The sequence below is a fragment of the Halteromyces radiatus genome (assembly GCF_025201355.1).
Source record: "Halteromyces radiatus strain CBS 162.75 chromosome Unknown BX664scaffold_10, whole genome shotgun sequence".
Lineage (NCBI taxonomy): Eukaryota > Fungi > Mucoromycota > Mucoromycetes > Mucorales > Cunninghamellaceae > Halteromyces > Halteromyces radiatus.
The window spans coordinates 70,762-83,137 of NW_026251696.1; the positions used below are offsets into that span (position 1 = coordinate 70,762).

The 12,376-nt window shown below is 34.6% G+C and overlaps 4 protein-coding genes across 4 annotated transcripts; 3 read left to right on the top strand and 1 right to left on the bottom strand.

The window, feature by feature from the left end:
* Positions 1-194: 194 nt before the first annotated feature.
* On the bottom strand, positions 195-3,190 carry BX664DRAFT_303356 (uncharacterized protein). Its single transcript, XM_051542479.1, has 9 exons — positions 2,938-3,190; positions 2,599-2,870; positions 2,082-2,522; positions 1,867-2,011; positions 1,738-1,806; positions 1,568-1,682; positions 1,288-1,514; positions 821-1,232; positions 195-759 (listed from the first exon to the last, which is right to left on the bottom strand). Exons 1-9 carry the CDS (start codon positions 3,165-3,167, stop codon positions 283-285), a joined length of 2,388 nt encoding a protein of 795 aa, XP_051396162.1. The 5' UTR covers positions 3,168-3,190; the 3' UTR covers positions 195-282.
* Positions 3,191-3,649: 459 nt separating this feature from the next.
* Positions 3,650-4,742, top strand: BX664DRAFT_380878 (pyridoxine biosynthesis protein pyroA; the record flags this gene model as incomplete). Its single annotated transcript, XM_051548928.1, has 3 exons — positions 3,650-3,760; positions 3,851-3,962; positions 4,024-4,742. 3 exons carry the CDS (start codon positions 3,650-3,652, stop codon positions 4,740-4,742), a joined length of 942 nt encoding a protein of 313 aa, XP_051396163.1.
* Positions 4,743-5,324: 582 nt separating this feature from the next.
* On the top strand, positions 5,325-10,083 carry BX664DRAFT_303363 (P-loop containing nucleoside triphosphate hydrolase protein). Its single transcript, XM_051542480.1, has 10 exons — positions 5,325-5,753; positions 5,813-6,414; positions 6,539-6,808; positions 6,897-7,276; positions 7,365-8,337; positions 8,414-8,853; positions 8,948-9,184; positions 9,261-9,276; positions 9,349-9,851; positions 9,930-10,083. Exons 1-10 carry the CDS (start codon positions 5,380-5,382, stop codon positions 10,053-10,055), a joined length of 3,921 nt encoding a protein of 1,306 aa, XP_051396164.1. The 5' UTR covers positions 5,325-5,379; the 3' UTR covers positions 10,056-10,083.
* Positions 10,084-10,119: 36 nt separating this feature from the next.
* Positions 10,120-11,699, top strand: BX664DRAFT_342393 (uncharacterized protein). The gene is made up of 7 exons (XM_051547131.1): positions 10,120-10,432; positions 10,523-10,594; positions 10,668-10,810; positions 10,896-11,003; positions 11,064-11,195; positions 11,264-11,348; positions 11,410-11,699. Exons 1-7 carry the CDS (start codon positions 10,240-10,242, stop codon positions 11,640-11,642), a joined length of 966 nt encoding a protein of 321 aa, XP_051396165.1. The 5' UTR covers positions 10,120-10,239; the 3' UTR covers positions 11,643-11,699.
* Positions 11,700-12,376: the final 677 nt, after the last annotated feature.

Consider the following 12,376-nt stretch of genomic DNA (forward strand, 5'->3'; position numbering starts at 1 on the left):
AATCATGACACTAATAATAAAACATTTTTCTTTTAATCCTTTATAACGTTCAAACTCATGTCTACTCGGACTTTCAGTAAAACTTACCTACGATTTCGAATCTTCTTGACTATAGTAGCACAATTGATATAAGAAATTGACGCCGTACGATTGATCATTCAGTCATATTGTAATGTAGAGTAAACTTTTTTTTTTTTTTTTTTAAAAAAAAGGATGATGATGATGATTTTTTTTTATTGATGAATGAATAAATACAAAAAAAAAAAATAAATAAATTCTAATCTATTGGAAATAAAAAACATTCTTTTGAGCAGTACACATGTTTTTTGCCCGTTCGGATCCTACAATACGTTCCAATTTCAAAAAATCATATTTGGAAAAGAGAGCAGTACAAGAAAAAGTGGCTTCTTCAGCAGCACTGGCTTGATCGTTGATTTTCAGACCCAAAAAGTCGACCACTTCGGCATAAAAAGAAGCATGATCCGGTAAACCATAAAATACCACGTGATAGGTGCCACGAATGTTGTACCGTCGGAAGAAGTGAAGTCGTTCGGTATAGAGAATAAAGTTGGTCCGTCCATGGAAGAACTGTGCACGCGCACGTGCAATCCCACCACCAGATGTATATTCACAGCATGGTTCATAGTCATACTTGTTATCCTCCAAATAGTTCCGGATGCGTACAAAATCAAAGTAGGAAGGGATAAAGAACAGGGTATGTGATTGCATCATAGCCGATCGACGAAGTGATGGTAACGTCTAAAATAAAAAAAAAAAAAAAAGTGAGCCAATAAAAAAAAAAAAACAAACTTTTTTTTACCTTTTCCACAAAAAATTTGAATCTTGCATCATCCATAGCAGCCAATGAGGTAGTGTCAATACGAGTGAAAGATTGAGGTACTTGAGTGGTGACATCCATGATGGTTCCTTCATATGATTGCTTGATTTTCAATTTGCCAGTAATATTCTTCATGTATTTGTTGTACAAAGCATTCAATTCTGGAGTCAAAAAGTCAGCAAATACCAAGGTTTGTCGTAAATAGCGTCCTTTTCCATCCAAATACCAATTTTTGATTCTTGAGATATCACAGCCATGAGCATCATTTGGAATCAGATTCATGTGTTGGAAGATGTGATCGATATGTTCCCAATTCTGCATCAGAAAATGTGTGGTTTGATCTAGAATCATGATTTCAATGGATGATAAGTAATCATGGTCTCGTTTCTTGTCACTACAAATAATAATCATGATTAATTTATATTCCAATAATAATAAGAATAATTTACCCTTCTGATCCAATCAATGTCCGTAATCCCAAAGGAGAGGCAATCAAAATATCCGAGTGATAAAAATCGCTAAACAATTTCATGGATTTTTTCGTAAACTTGATCCCCAATCTGAAATGATCATCAATGTTGCCCTTAAAAGTTTCCTTAAAGTCGGCTGGTTTACTGTCATCCACTTTATCTTCTTCCAACAAACTGAATTGATCATAGAATCGTTTTTTGTTTTCCTAAAAAAAAATATAAGTTAAATCAACCCCTTTTATTATTATGATTCACTTACTTGTTGTTCACTTCCTGATAATTTGATAAGAGATTCCACTACATCAATCACAGTGTTTCTGAATGGTAGAACAATTAACACCTTTGGACGAGTAAAGCCTTGATCACGATATTCCCTAAAGATAAGATAATCAGTAAACAAAATATCATTTCTATTTTATTCAATTTTACCCAGGATCCTTGTTTTCTTTATGTGCTTTTTGGATTTTCGCATTGTTCTTCATGACTCTGTCGCGAGTTCTAAAGAAGAAGGAGAAAAAAAAACATATGAGCGATTGGAATGAATAAATATAAACTTACTTTGTAATATGATTGACAGCATGTAAAGCATATAGATTTCGGATTTCCTTTGCATTGGTAATAGATCGATTGCTAAACATGATATCCCTGTACTTGTTGATATGTTCAAATAAACTTTCTTGAAGAGGTGTAAATACTGAAGGACCTAATGTCATCATGATCGAAACAATAAAACTTAAGTCTGAATTCTTCACTCGTCAGTTTTCTCTTTTTACCTTTGCTAACACAGGATTTATTTGTAGTTTTCCAATGTCGAGCCACTTTTTCCTTGACTTGATACTCTTCCAATGTCGTAGATTTCTTTTTTGTGTCTTTAATAGAAGTAGTAGGATCAGGATAATGAGAAACCACATCTTTAAGTTCATCGTCTTGCCATGTTTCAGGGGTCCATTTCTTTTGTTCTATATAGGCAATCTTTTCATCAAAATTCGTAGGTTGATGATCCTTGAATCGATCCTCATAAATGTTGGCTCGTAATTCTTCTTCATCATCAGATGATATATACCCAATTTCAATTTCTTCTTCTTCTTCTTCTTCCTGTTCATTATCTGATTTTGTTGGTTCCATATCATCATGATCATAAACATCATCATCTTGTTGTTCCAAATTTGTATCATCTTCTTCGTCCATATCTTCCATTTCATCAGATTCATCATCTAGGAATAAAAAAAAAAAAAAAGAGGATGTATTTTTCAATTTATACAAGTCATTTTGAAGATGGTAAGTTTTTACCTTGATTAGAATCTATTTCTTGTTCATATTCTTCTTCAATATCCTCCAATCCTTCTTGTTCCAATTGAATCTTTTTATAAAAGTCTTGGTTTTTTGATGTCTTTTTCAAGGAGCCCATCAAAAGAGAGTATGCTGAAGGTTTTTCCCAGTCTTCTTCTTCTTCTCCTTCTTCCGAAGTTTCATCATCAGTAACTAGTTCACCATTGTCACGTCGTCGTTGTTCTTCCATTTCACGATCCAAATCCTCTTCATTAACTACTCGTCGTCGTCGCCTAATTAATGAAGAGTAAACACATCCAGTCAGTTCTTTCTATAGTCATTATTTATAATAAAACTTACTTTGCTTGTTCACTGTCTTGTTCATCCAATTCATCTTCAGCAAAGTCAGTAGGCACCAGTTCACCATAATCAAGTAATTGTTGCTTATCCTTTCGAGAGAGATTGCCAAACTTAGTAGGTGCTTCCTTCCTTTTTGTTGATGGTTTTGAAGTAGATAATCCAGACACATGGGATTCCGAAGTCTTTTTTTTCCCCATTGCTTTACTAATTGCTGATCTTCCCTTTGCCATGGTAATAAATGTATAAAAAAACGAAAAAGAAAGGGGAAAAAAAAAGGAAAGTGGTTTTTTTTTTTTTTTTTTTTTTTGGATTAAACGTAGCAGGAAATTGTGGCTTGTCAGTCAGTCCTTTTGCATGGAAAAAAAAAAGAATATCGGGGTTGAGACATTTGTAAAATCCTATGATAAAACCTTATGATCAACCCCACACACACACACACACAGTATATGTTATTGTTTTGTTCTATTGACAGTCAGGAGATTAGTCCGAATGATCTTGAGAATGTTTATTGTCATTATGAACAATATCATATAATATTTTTTCCCTATTCGATACCCCCGTCACCGATCAAATTTGAGCACGCCAACTATCAAATGTTTTATTTTTTTTGAAACACCTATTTTTTTTTTTTTTTTTTTTTTTCAATTCATATTTTTTTTTTCTTCTTTCCTTTCTTTTGTTCTTTTTTTTTTTTTTTTAACTTTATTTTATAATGTCTACTGAATTTGCTATTCCTGCCAATCTCCATGTTAACGGTAATGATACTAACAATGCTTCTACCAACAACTTTAGTATCAAAGCCGGTCTTGCTCAAATGCTCAAGGTAAGAAAGCCATACTTTGTATCAATAACTGATAGATATATTATATCTTTCTAATTCAATACACTTTTTTTTTTTCTCCTTTCATTTTAGGGTGGTGTAATTATGGATGTTATTAATGCTGAACAAGCTCGTATTGCTGAAGAAGCTGGTGCTTGTGCTGTCATGGCTTTGGAACGCGTGCCTGCTGATATTCGCAAGAATGGTAATCAAAAAAAAAAAATTGAAATCAACAATGTCAAATACTTATATATATATTTATATAGGTGGAGTTGCTCGTATGTCTGATCCCAAGATGATTAAGGAAATCATCCAATCTGTAACGATTCCAGTGATGGCCAAGGTACGTATTGGTCATTTTGTTGAAGCTCAAATCATTGAATCCATTGGTGTTGATTATATTGATGAATCTGAAGTGTTGACTCCTGCGGATGAATCCAATCATATTTTGAAACATAACTTTAAAGTGCCTTATGTATGTGGAGCCAAGAATCTCGGTGAAGCTTTACGTCGTATTAGTGAAGGTGCTGCTATGATCCGTACTAAAGGTGAAGCTGGTACTGGTAACGTAGTGGAAGCTGTGCGTCATATCCGTACTGTGAATGCTGAAATTCGTCGTGCTGCCTCCATGTCTGATGAAGAACTCTATGCTTATGCCAAGGATCTTCAAGCTCCTTTCCATTTGCTCAAGGAAACCGCTCGCTTGGGTCGTTTGCCCGTCGTCAACTTTGCCGCTGGTGGTGTGGCTACTCCTGCTGATGCTGCTTTGATGATGCAATTAGGTTGTGATGGTGTATTCGTTGGTTCTGGTATTTTCAAATCTGGTGACCCTGCTAAACGTGCCAAGGCCATTGTTCAAGCCGTCACTCACTACAAGGATCCCAAGGTATTGGCTGAAGTCTCTGAAGATCTTGGTGAAGCTATGGTTGGTATCAATTTGGATGAACTCTCTGAAGATCAAAAGTTGTCTAAGCGTGGATGGTAAATTGGGTTGAATTTTTTTTTTTTATTATTAGTTATTTTTGTTACTTGTTTTAGACTTTTCTTATATATATTGTGTTCATTGGTTGTATAATTAATAAACAAACATGTTTTCTGTTGTCGTTGTTGTTGTGTTATTACTTTAATTTTTACATACAATGGAGGGGGGGGGAATCATAACTGTTTAGGAGGTTACACGAATGATGGATTGATTTGACTCATGAAACTAAGGTTTTGTGCATAAAAACAAATAAGGAAATATGGAATTCGAACATCTTGGCGTTTTGACTCATTTGCTTATTTCACTTGTATAACTCTTTTAATATGGAATGAAATCGGCACCGTATCCGTTTTATCATAAGTTAAATGACAGGGAGCAATACTCGGATGACCTTTATTTATGCTAGAAACTATACATTGAGTTTCCCTTCCTTAATGTTTTACACTCCGTTCCTATCCTAAAAATAATAAAACCAAAGCTTTTTTTTTTCTCACTCCTCTTTTTCTGATCCAACACTTTTTTTTTTCTCACTCCTCTTTTTCTGATCCAACACTTTTTTTTTTTTTTAAAAAAAAATAATCTTTTATTATTATTATTATTATTATTATTATTATTATTATTATTTTATTCTACTTGAAATATGTCGGATAAAGAAATAATTTCCAATGAATCATCTTCAACAACATCACCAGCAAAAAAAGAAGAAATCAAAAACCCTTCCATTCCTATTTACAAACTATTCCGATATTCAGATAACCGTGACAAGTTCTTGATTTGTATTGCCATTTTATGTTCTGCTGGGGTGGGTGCTCTTCAACCTGCTGCCATTATTATTTTTGGTACTTTTTTGGATCGAATCACAACAACAATAGCGTTGACTCCTCCCATAGATGGTGCACCTATTGATTATATTGCTACTACTTTACCTGTTATTTTGATTCTTGTCTATATGGCCATCGGTATACTTGTAGCATCTTATGCTGCTCAAACGTTATGGATCATCACTGGTGAAAAGTAAGTAAATATATAAAAAAAAAATGAATTATCATCTCATTCTTTTTTTATATATATAGTCAAACAAGACGGATCAGAATGAAATATCTTCATGCTATTCTTCGACAAGATATGGCTTGGTTTGATGCATCCAAGGAAGGTTCATTGACAACTCGATTGACTTCAGATACCCAATTGATTCAAGAAGGTCTTTCTGAAAAGTTTGGTTTATTTGTCTCATCCATTGCTCAATTTATCAGTGGAATTGTCGTGGGATTTACCGGTGATTGGTTACTCTCTTTGGTGATCATAGCCACCTTTCCTATTTTGGCAATAGCTGCTGCTATCATGGGTGTACTTGTAACAAGATATACGACCAAGGCTCAAGATGCTTATGCTGATGCTGGTCAAGTTGCAGAACAGGCTTTTGGAGGAATCCGAACTGTAAGTGCCTTCAACATGGAACATCACTTTGTTACTCGATATCTACGAGAATTGAAAAAGGCGACCTACGCTGGAGTGAAACGTGCTGTAGTGTTTGGACTTGGCTCTGCTATCTTTTTATTTGTGTTCTTCTCCACTTATGCTCTTTCCTTTTGGTATGGATCTACTTTGGTCAATAAAGGTCATATTACTGGTGCAAATGTCGTCATTTCCTTCTTTGGCGTTATTCTCGGTGCAAGTAAGAAAAAAAAAAGATGACATGTTGAAAATTTTATGTTTACTTATCTCATTTATTTCTTCTCTCTCTCTCTCTCTCTCTCTCTCTCCTTTTTTTTTTTTTTTTTTTTATACGTGTTTACTAGTTGGATTGATAACCATTCCTCAAAATTTAACTTCTATCACTAGTGCATGTGGTGCTGCCTACAATATTTATAGTACTATTGAACGAATTCCTGATATTGATCCTGATGATATCAAGCACAAACATCTACCTCAATCATGGCATGGAAATGTGGAATTCAAAGATATCTTCTTCAGCTACCCAACCCGTAGTGATGTTTCTATCTTAAATGATGTCAATATATCAATACCATCCGGATCCACAGTTGCTCTTGTCGGTCTTAGTGGAAGCGGTAAAGATACAAAAAAAAAGGAACATTTCTTTTTCTCTATATTTCAATTTTGCTTGGTTTCTCACTTATCTCTTATTAATATATTCAGGCAAATCCACTCTCATGCAATTATTACAACGATTTTACGATCCGAATGATGGTTCAATCTTATTGGATGGACAGGATATCAAGTCTCTGGATGTATCTTGGCTTCGTGAAAACATCGGTGTGGTTTCTCAAGAACCTGTTTTATTCAACTTGTCAATTGAAGAAAATATTCGTTTAGGTGCACTACATACAACATCAACAATAACAGAAATTGAACAAGCATGCAAAATCGCCAACTGTCATGATTTCATTTCCAAATTGCCTGAAGGGTACAATACGATTGTGGGTGAAAATGCAGCATTTCTCTCTGGTGGTCAGAAACAACGTATAGCTATTGCCCGTGCTATTTTAAAGAATCCAAAGATATTGTTATTGGATGAGGTAAAGAATCCCATTGCAAATATAGAAAAAAATTCAAGATGACTGATTCTATTTTTTTTTTTTATTATTATTATCTCTTTATTCCTAGGCCACTTCTGCACTTGATACTAAATCAGAACGTCTTGTTCAACATGCCTTGGATATCGCCACCGTCAATCGTACAACTATTATGATCGCTCACCGTTTATCTACTATTAGAAACGCAGATAAGATTGTGGTGATGGATAAAGGAAAAGTGGTTGAACAAGGGACTCATGAGGAACTAGTGGCCTTTGGAGGAATTTACTCGGATTTGGTGAACAAACAAACTATTGCCCAGGAACAACATGTAACACCAATGACAACAGATTCATCTATTATAGAAGGATTTAACGCTGATACATCCAACATTAACAACAATATTGGAATAAATAGACAAGATAACAATACTATCTCTGACGGAGAACCAGCAACAACAACCAAAGTGGTGGAAGATCTGATTGAACAAGAAAAGGTAGCCATAGAAATGATGGTGATGGATAAACATGATATGGATAATGAAAAAAATCAAGATACCAACACAACATCAACAAAACAACAACAACAACAACAACAACAACAGGTGTCCATGTTACGAGTCATTAAAGAAATGAATACCGAATGGTTCCTTTTACTCCTTGGGTGTTTTGGGTCTGTCATTGCAGGTTGCATTTTCCCTGCATTTGGTTACGTGTTTTCGCAAGTGGTGGTACTGATTACAGAAAAGGGTGGTCTTGTCAGCGATGGACCTATGCAAGGCGCGAATTTGTATTCCTTCTTACTGATGATCGTTGGTGTGGCAGGATTCGTTGGATTTGGCACCAAGATTATTTGTTTTGAACTGGCAGGAGAACGATATACCGAACGACTTCGACATCAAGTGTTCTGTGCTTACCTTCGACAAGAAGTAGGTTATTACGATGATCCAGAAAACACGACTGGTGCACTGACAACAAAACTGGCTGTGGATGCAAAAAATGTCAATGAATTGATTACAAAAACGTGGGGTGAAATTATCCAAACCGTCTTGACTGGTATTGCAGGTATGTTTACTATAGAATCTACCAACATTCAAACTTATCTCTTTTTTTTTTTTTTTTTTTTTTAAATGATGAATAGGTCTCATTATTGCATTTGTATTGTCTTGGCAACTGACGTTGGTGATTCTAGGTGTGTCTCCTTTTTTGATAGCAGGTGCGTTGTATGAAGCCAAGATCGAGCAAGGATTTGGTGATCCTACCAAGAAAGCTAATGAGCAGTGTGGAGAAATAGCTTCTGAAGCCATCAAGGAAATTCGGACTGTGGCATCTCTCAATCAACAAGTCTACTTTGAAAATCGATTTTACAAGGCAACGGAAAGACCTCATCAAATGACAACAAAAAAAGCCTGGGCTGCTTCGTTTGGTTACGCTTGTACTCAAGGTGTACCACTTTTTGCTCAAGCTATCGCTTTTTATGCTGGGATGCGATTCATTGCCAATGGATGGATTACTTATAATCAAATGTTCACTAGTATGATGATGGTCTTGGTCACCGCCTTGGGTGTTGGGTCCGGATTGGTAAAAAAAAAAAAAAAAAAAAAAAAAGAGAATGCCGTGATTATTGATGATGAAAATTTCAAAATTGCTAATTTTTATTTTTTCTTTCAATTAGGTATTTACAAAAACTTTTGTTAAAGGGAAATTATCAGCTAATGCCATATTTGAAGCGATTGATCGACAACCTACCATTGACCCTGATTTAGAAGGTGTGGAACCGTCATCTGATAGTATACAAGGTGTTATTGATTTTGAAAATGTCAAGTTTACTTATCCAACAAGACCCGATCATCCAGTATTCCATGGCGATTTGAATATTCAAGTAGATGCATTGAAGAAAATAGCCTTAGTTGTAAGTGGTCTTTTTGGAGTGAGAAAAAGAAGATGAACTGACATTTTATATTATATTGTAACTCATGTATGATTAGGGATCATCTGGTTGTGGTAAGCTACAAAAGAAAAGAAAAAGATTATACTACAAGAGTGATAAATGAATGATTATTTTTTTATACATAGGCAAATCGACGACCATTGGAATGTTGCAACGATGGTATGATACTGATTCTGGTAGTATACGTTTGGATCATCAAGACATTCGATCGTTTACATTATCAAATTTACGGTCTCATATGGCCTTGGTATCACAAGAACCGACTGTTTTTGATATTTCTATTGGAGACAATATCCGTCTTGGCTACAACAACAAGGAAGATGAAATATCTTTCAAGGAAATGGAAGATGTATGTCGATTGGCGAATATTCATGATTTTATTCAAAGTCTTCCTGAAGGTTATGATACAACTTGTGGCAACAAAGGATCTCAATTATCTGGTGGACAAAAACAACGAATTGCTATTGCTCGTGCATTGATTCGAAAACCAAAAGTACTTTTATTAGACGAAGCCACATCAGCATTGGATTCTGAATCCGAGAAATTGGTACAAGAAGCTCTAGATCAAGTATTGGAACAAGGAGGTAGAACTACAATTACTATTGCTCATCGTCTTTCAACAATACAGGTAAAAAAAAAAGAATAGTTGCTTCCTTTTTTTTTTTTTATCAACTAACATGTGATGTTTTTTTTTTTTGATTTATAGGATTCCAATATGATTTATGTCATAGACAATGGTCATGTGATGGAGAAAGGTAATCATCAGCAGCTTTTAGAAATGAATGGACTGTATGCTCAATTGGTCCTTGATCAATCTCTCAAAACTTTTTGAATAAAATTCTCCCTTTTGGAACACCGACTATTTTTTTTTTTTTTTTTATATATGTAATCTTTTTTTTTTTTTCTACTTGTTTCTTTCTGTTTCTCTATTTTTTACTTTTTTCTTTTTTTCTTATTTTCTTGACATTTAATCTATCTTACTTCATTTAATCTATATACCTTTTATAATCAAAGCCATGACTGGTGATAATTGGACGCTACAAGTCAAATCATTAGAACAAGAGACGCAATCGGTAACTGTACCAAGCGATGCTTCTGTGTTACAACTCAAAGATGCTATTCAACCTGTATTTGATATTGCCAGTGAACGTCAACGTCTTATCTTTCAAGGAAAAGTTCTTAAAGATGGGAAACAACTTGCGGAATATGGTAATGTGAAAATGGATCTATTCTTTATTTTCATCTACCAATGACTGTTTTGATTTTCTTATCTTTTATTTTATTTATATGCATTAACAGCAAACCTAAAAGATGGCATGATCATTCACTTGGTGGCTAGGCCTATTGATGCTCCTAGCAATCCTTCCAATGGTAAAAGAAAAAAAGAACTATATTTTATTTTATATGATTAGAGCTAATTTTATATGTTGTATTATATATGTAGACGATCCTCAAACTAATACATCAAATACATCTAGAGGACAAGCGTCAAATCGTTTCCCTGGTATATTGAGACCACCCGAAGGTTATACCTTTATTACCATTGATGCTAATATCGGAAGTCTTGGTGGTGATAACAATAACCCAGTAAGTAATCTACTTTTATTTAACTTTGTCATCATATTCCTAACCCTTTTTTTTTTTTTCTTCTTCTTTGGAATTGATTCTTTAGGATATTGGTGGTATTCTCCAAAACTTATTTAATGGCAGTTTGGGTAGACGTAACACTCAAAACACTTCAACTCTCAATGGACAATCAGATAATAATAATAATACACAGGTAAGAAGTAAAACACTATTAAATGAAAACATTCAATGCTTATTACTTTTAATTCTATAGAATACTCCTATGACCTCCAATCGTAATAGAACCAGATCAAGCAATCTTGTCAACTTTGATTTTAATTTTAATATGGAACCAACTGCCAATACCTCTTTACTTGAAAACACTCTCGGATATGCCAGTGCACTTGTAAGAAATATAACTTTATATATCCTATACATATAATATACTGACTCATATACTCTCTTTTTTTTTAGCCACCTCTTGAACTACGGTTGACCCGAGCTCTAGCAGCCATTGCAAATATACAGACTAGTTTGAACGGAGACCTATCAGATTCAGGTAAGAAAAAAAAAAAAAAAAGAGAAAGATAATGAATTCTGATATCATTTTTAATTCATAGATGCCAACGCGTTCACCTGGTCGAATATTAGCAATGCAAGTCCTGAACAAAATCAAACTTTCAGATCAAGATTAAGAGCAAGTGGAACAAGCGAAACGGCACAAATTGGAATGGTACTAGAAGAATTGGCAAATGTGATGGAATCAATGACACCAAGATTACGTCAGCTAGCTCAAGAAGCTCAATCCAACACTGAACAGACTGATTCTGAGGGAAGAAGTGAAACGGTATGAATAAGAAAAATAGGAGTATATTGATTACTTAACTCCTTTTTTTTTTTTTTATATATAGACAACACTTCAGTTCCGACGTATGAGTCGTATCATACAAAACTTTAGTATGTTGAACCATTTTCTCGGCAATTTGATGATTAGAATGGATGATAGACGATCATCACGACCATCTAGAAACTCACCTCTTGGAGGAGATTCCGTGCGCAGAAGAACGACGGCATTCACATATGCACCAGGCAACAATAATAATAGACGACGGCGTCAACCACCCATCGAAAATCAAACTACAACCACTGCAAATGTTTCTGCAGACACATCAAAATCAAACGAAACTTCATCAAGGTCAAAGCGTGACATTCCTTCCTTATCATCAGCATCAACATCAACTACAGGCGAAAAACGATCAGCCGATGATAATCATCAAGGTGACGACGATCAAGAGGGCTCATCATCATCAACGACAGGCAAGAATGGAAAAGGAAAACGACGATGCTAATTCCAAGAGAACCCATGGAGGAATTTGGATCAACTTGTCAATTAGTATATTTAGTTTTAGTTATTATCATGTATCTTATTCTGTATATTGTTAGTAGTTTAGTCTATGTACATTTGATTTAGAAATCTTAATAATAATAACAATAAAAATAAAAAACAAAAAAAAAAAAATCCCCCCATTCATACAAATCCACTTTTTCGCTTTCCAGATTTTTTTTTTCCCTGGTCATCCTTTATCA

What these genes read in the sequence shown, in the direction of transcription:
- BX664DRAFT_303356 (XM_051542479.1), bottom strand. Translation starts at nt 3,167, where the DNA reads ATGGCAAAGGGAAGATCAGCAATTAGTAAAGCAATGGGGAAAAAAAAG. An exon ending in CAAGACAGTGAACAAGCAAA is followed by an intron (nt 2,871 to 2,937) that starts GTAAGTTTTATT and finishes TTCATTAATTAG; the next exon opens with GCGACGACGACGAGTAGTTA. An exon ending in GCTGTCAATCATATTACAAA is followed by an intron (nt 1,807 to 1,866) that starts GTAAGTTTATAT and finishes CTTCTTCTTTAG; the next exon opens with AACTCGCGACAGAGTCATGA.
- BX664DRAFT_303363 (XM_051542480.1), top strand. Translation starts at nt 5,380, where the DNA reads ATGTCGGATAAAGAAATAATTTCCAATGAATCATCTTCAACAACATCA. An exon ending in TGTCGGTCTTAGTGGAAGCG is followed by an intron (nt 6,809 to 6,896) that starts GTAAAGATACAA and finishes TAATATATTCAG; the next exon opens with GCAAATCCACTCTCATGCAA. An exon ending in CGTCTTGACTGGTATTGCAG is followed by an intron (nt 8,338 to 8,413) that starts GTATGTTTACTA and finishes AATGATGAATAG; the next exon opens with GTCTCATTATTGCATTTGTA.
- BX664DRAFT_342393 (XM_051547131.1), top strand. Translation starts at nt 10,240, where the DNA reads ATGACTGGTGATAATTGGACGCTACAAGTCAAATCATTAGAACAAGAG. An exon ending in TCGGATATGCCAGTGCACTT is followed by an intron (nt 11,196 to 11,263) that starts GTAAGAAATATA and finishes CTTTTTTTTTAG; the next exon opens with CCACCTCTTGAACTACGGTT. An exon ending in CGGAGACCTATCAGATTCAG is followed by an intron (nt 11,349 to 11,409) that starts GTAAGAAAAAAA and finishes TTTAATTCATAG; the next exon opens with ATGCCAACGCGTTCACCTGG.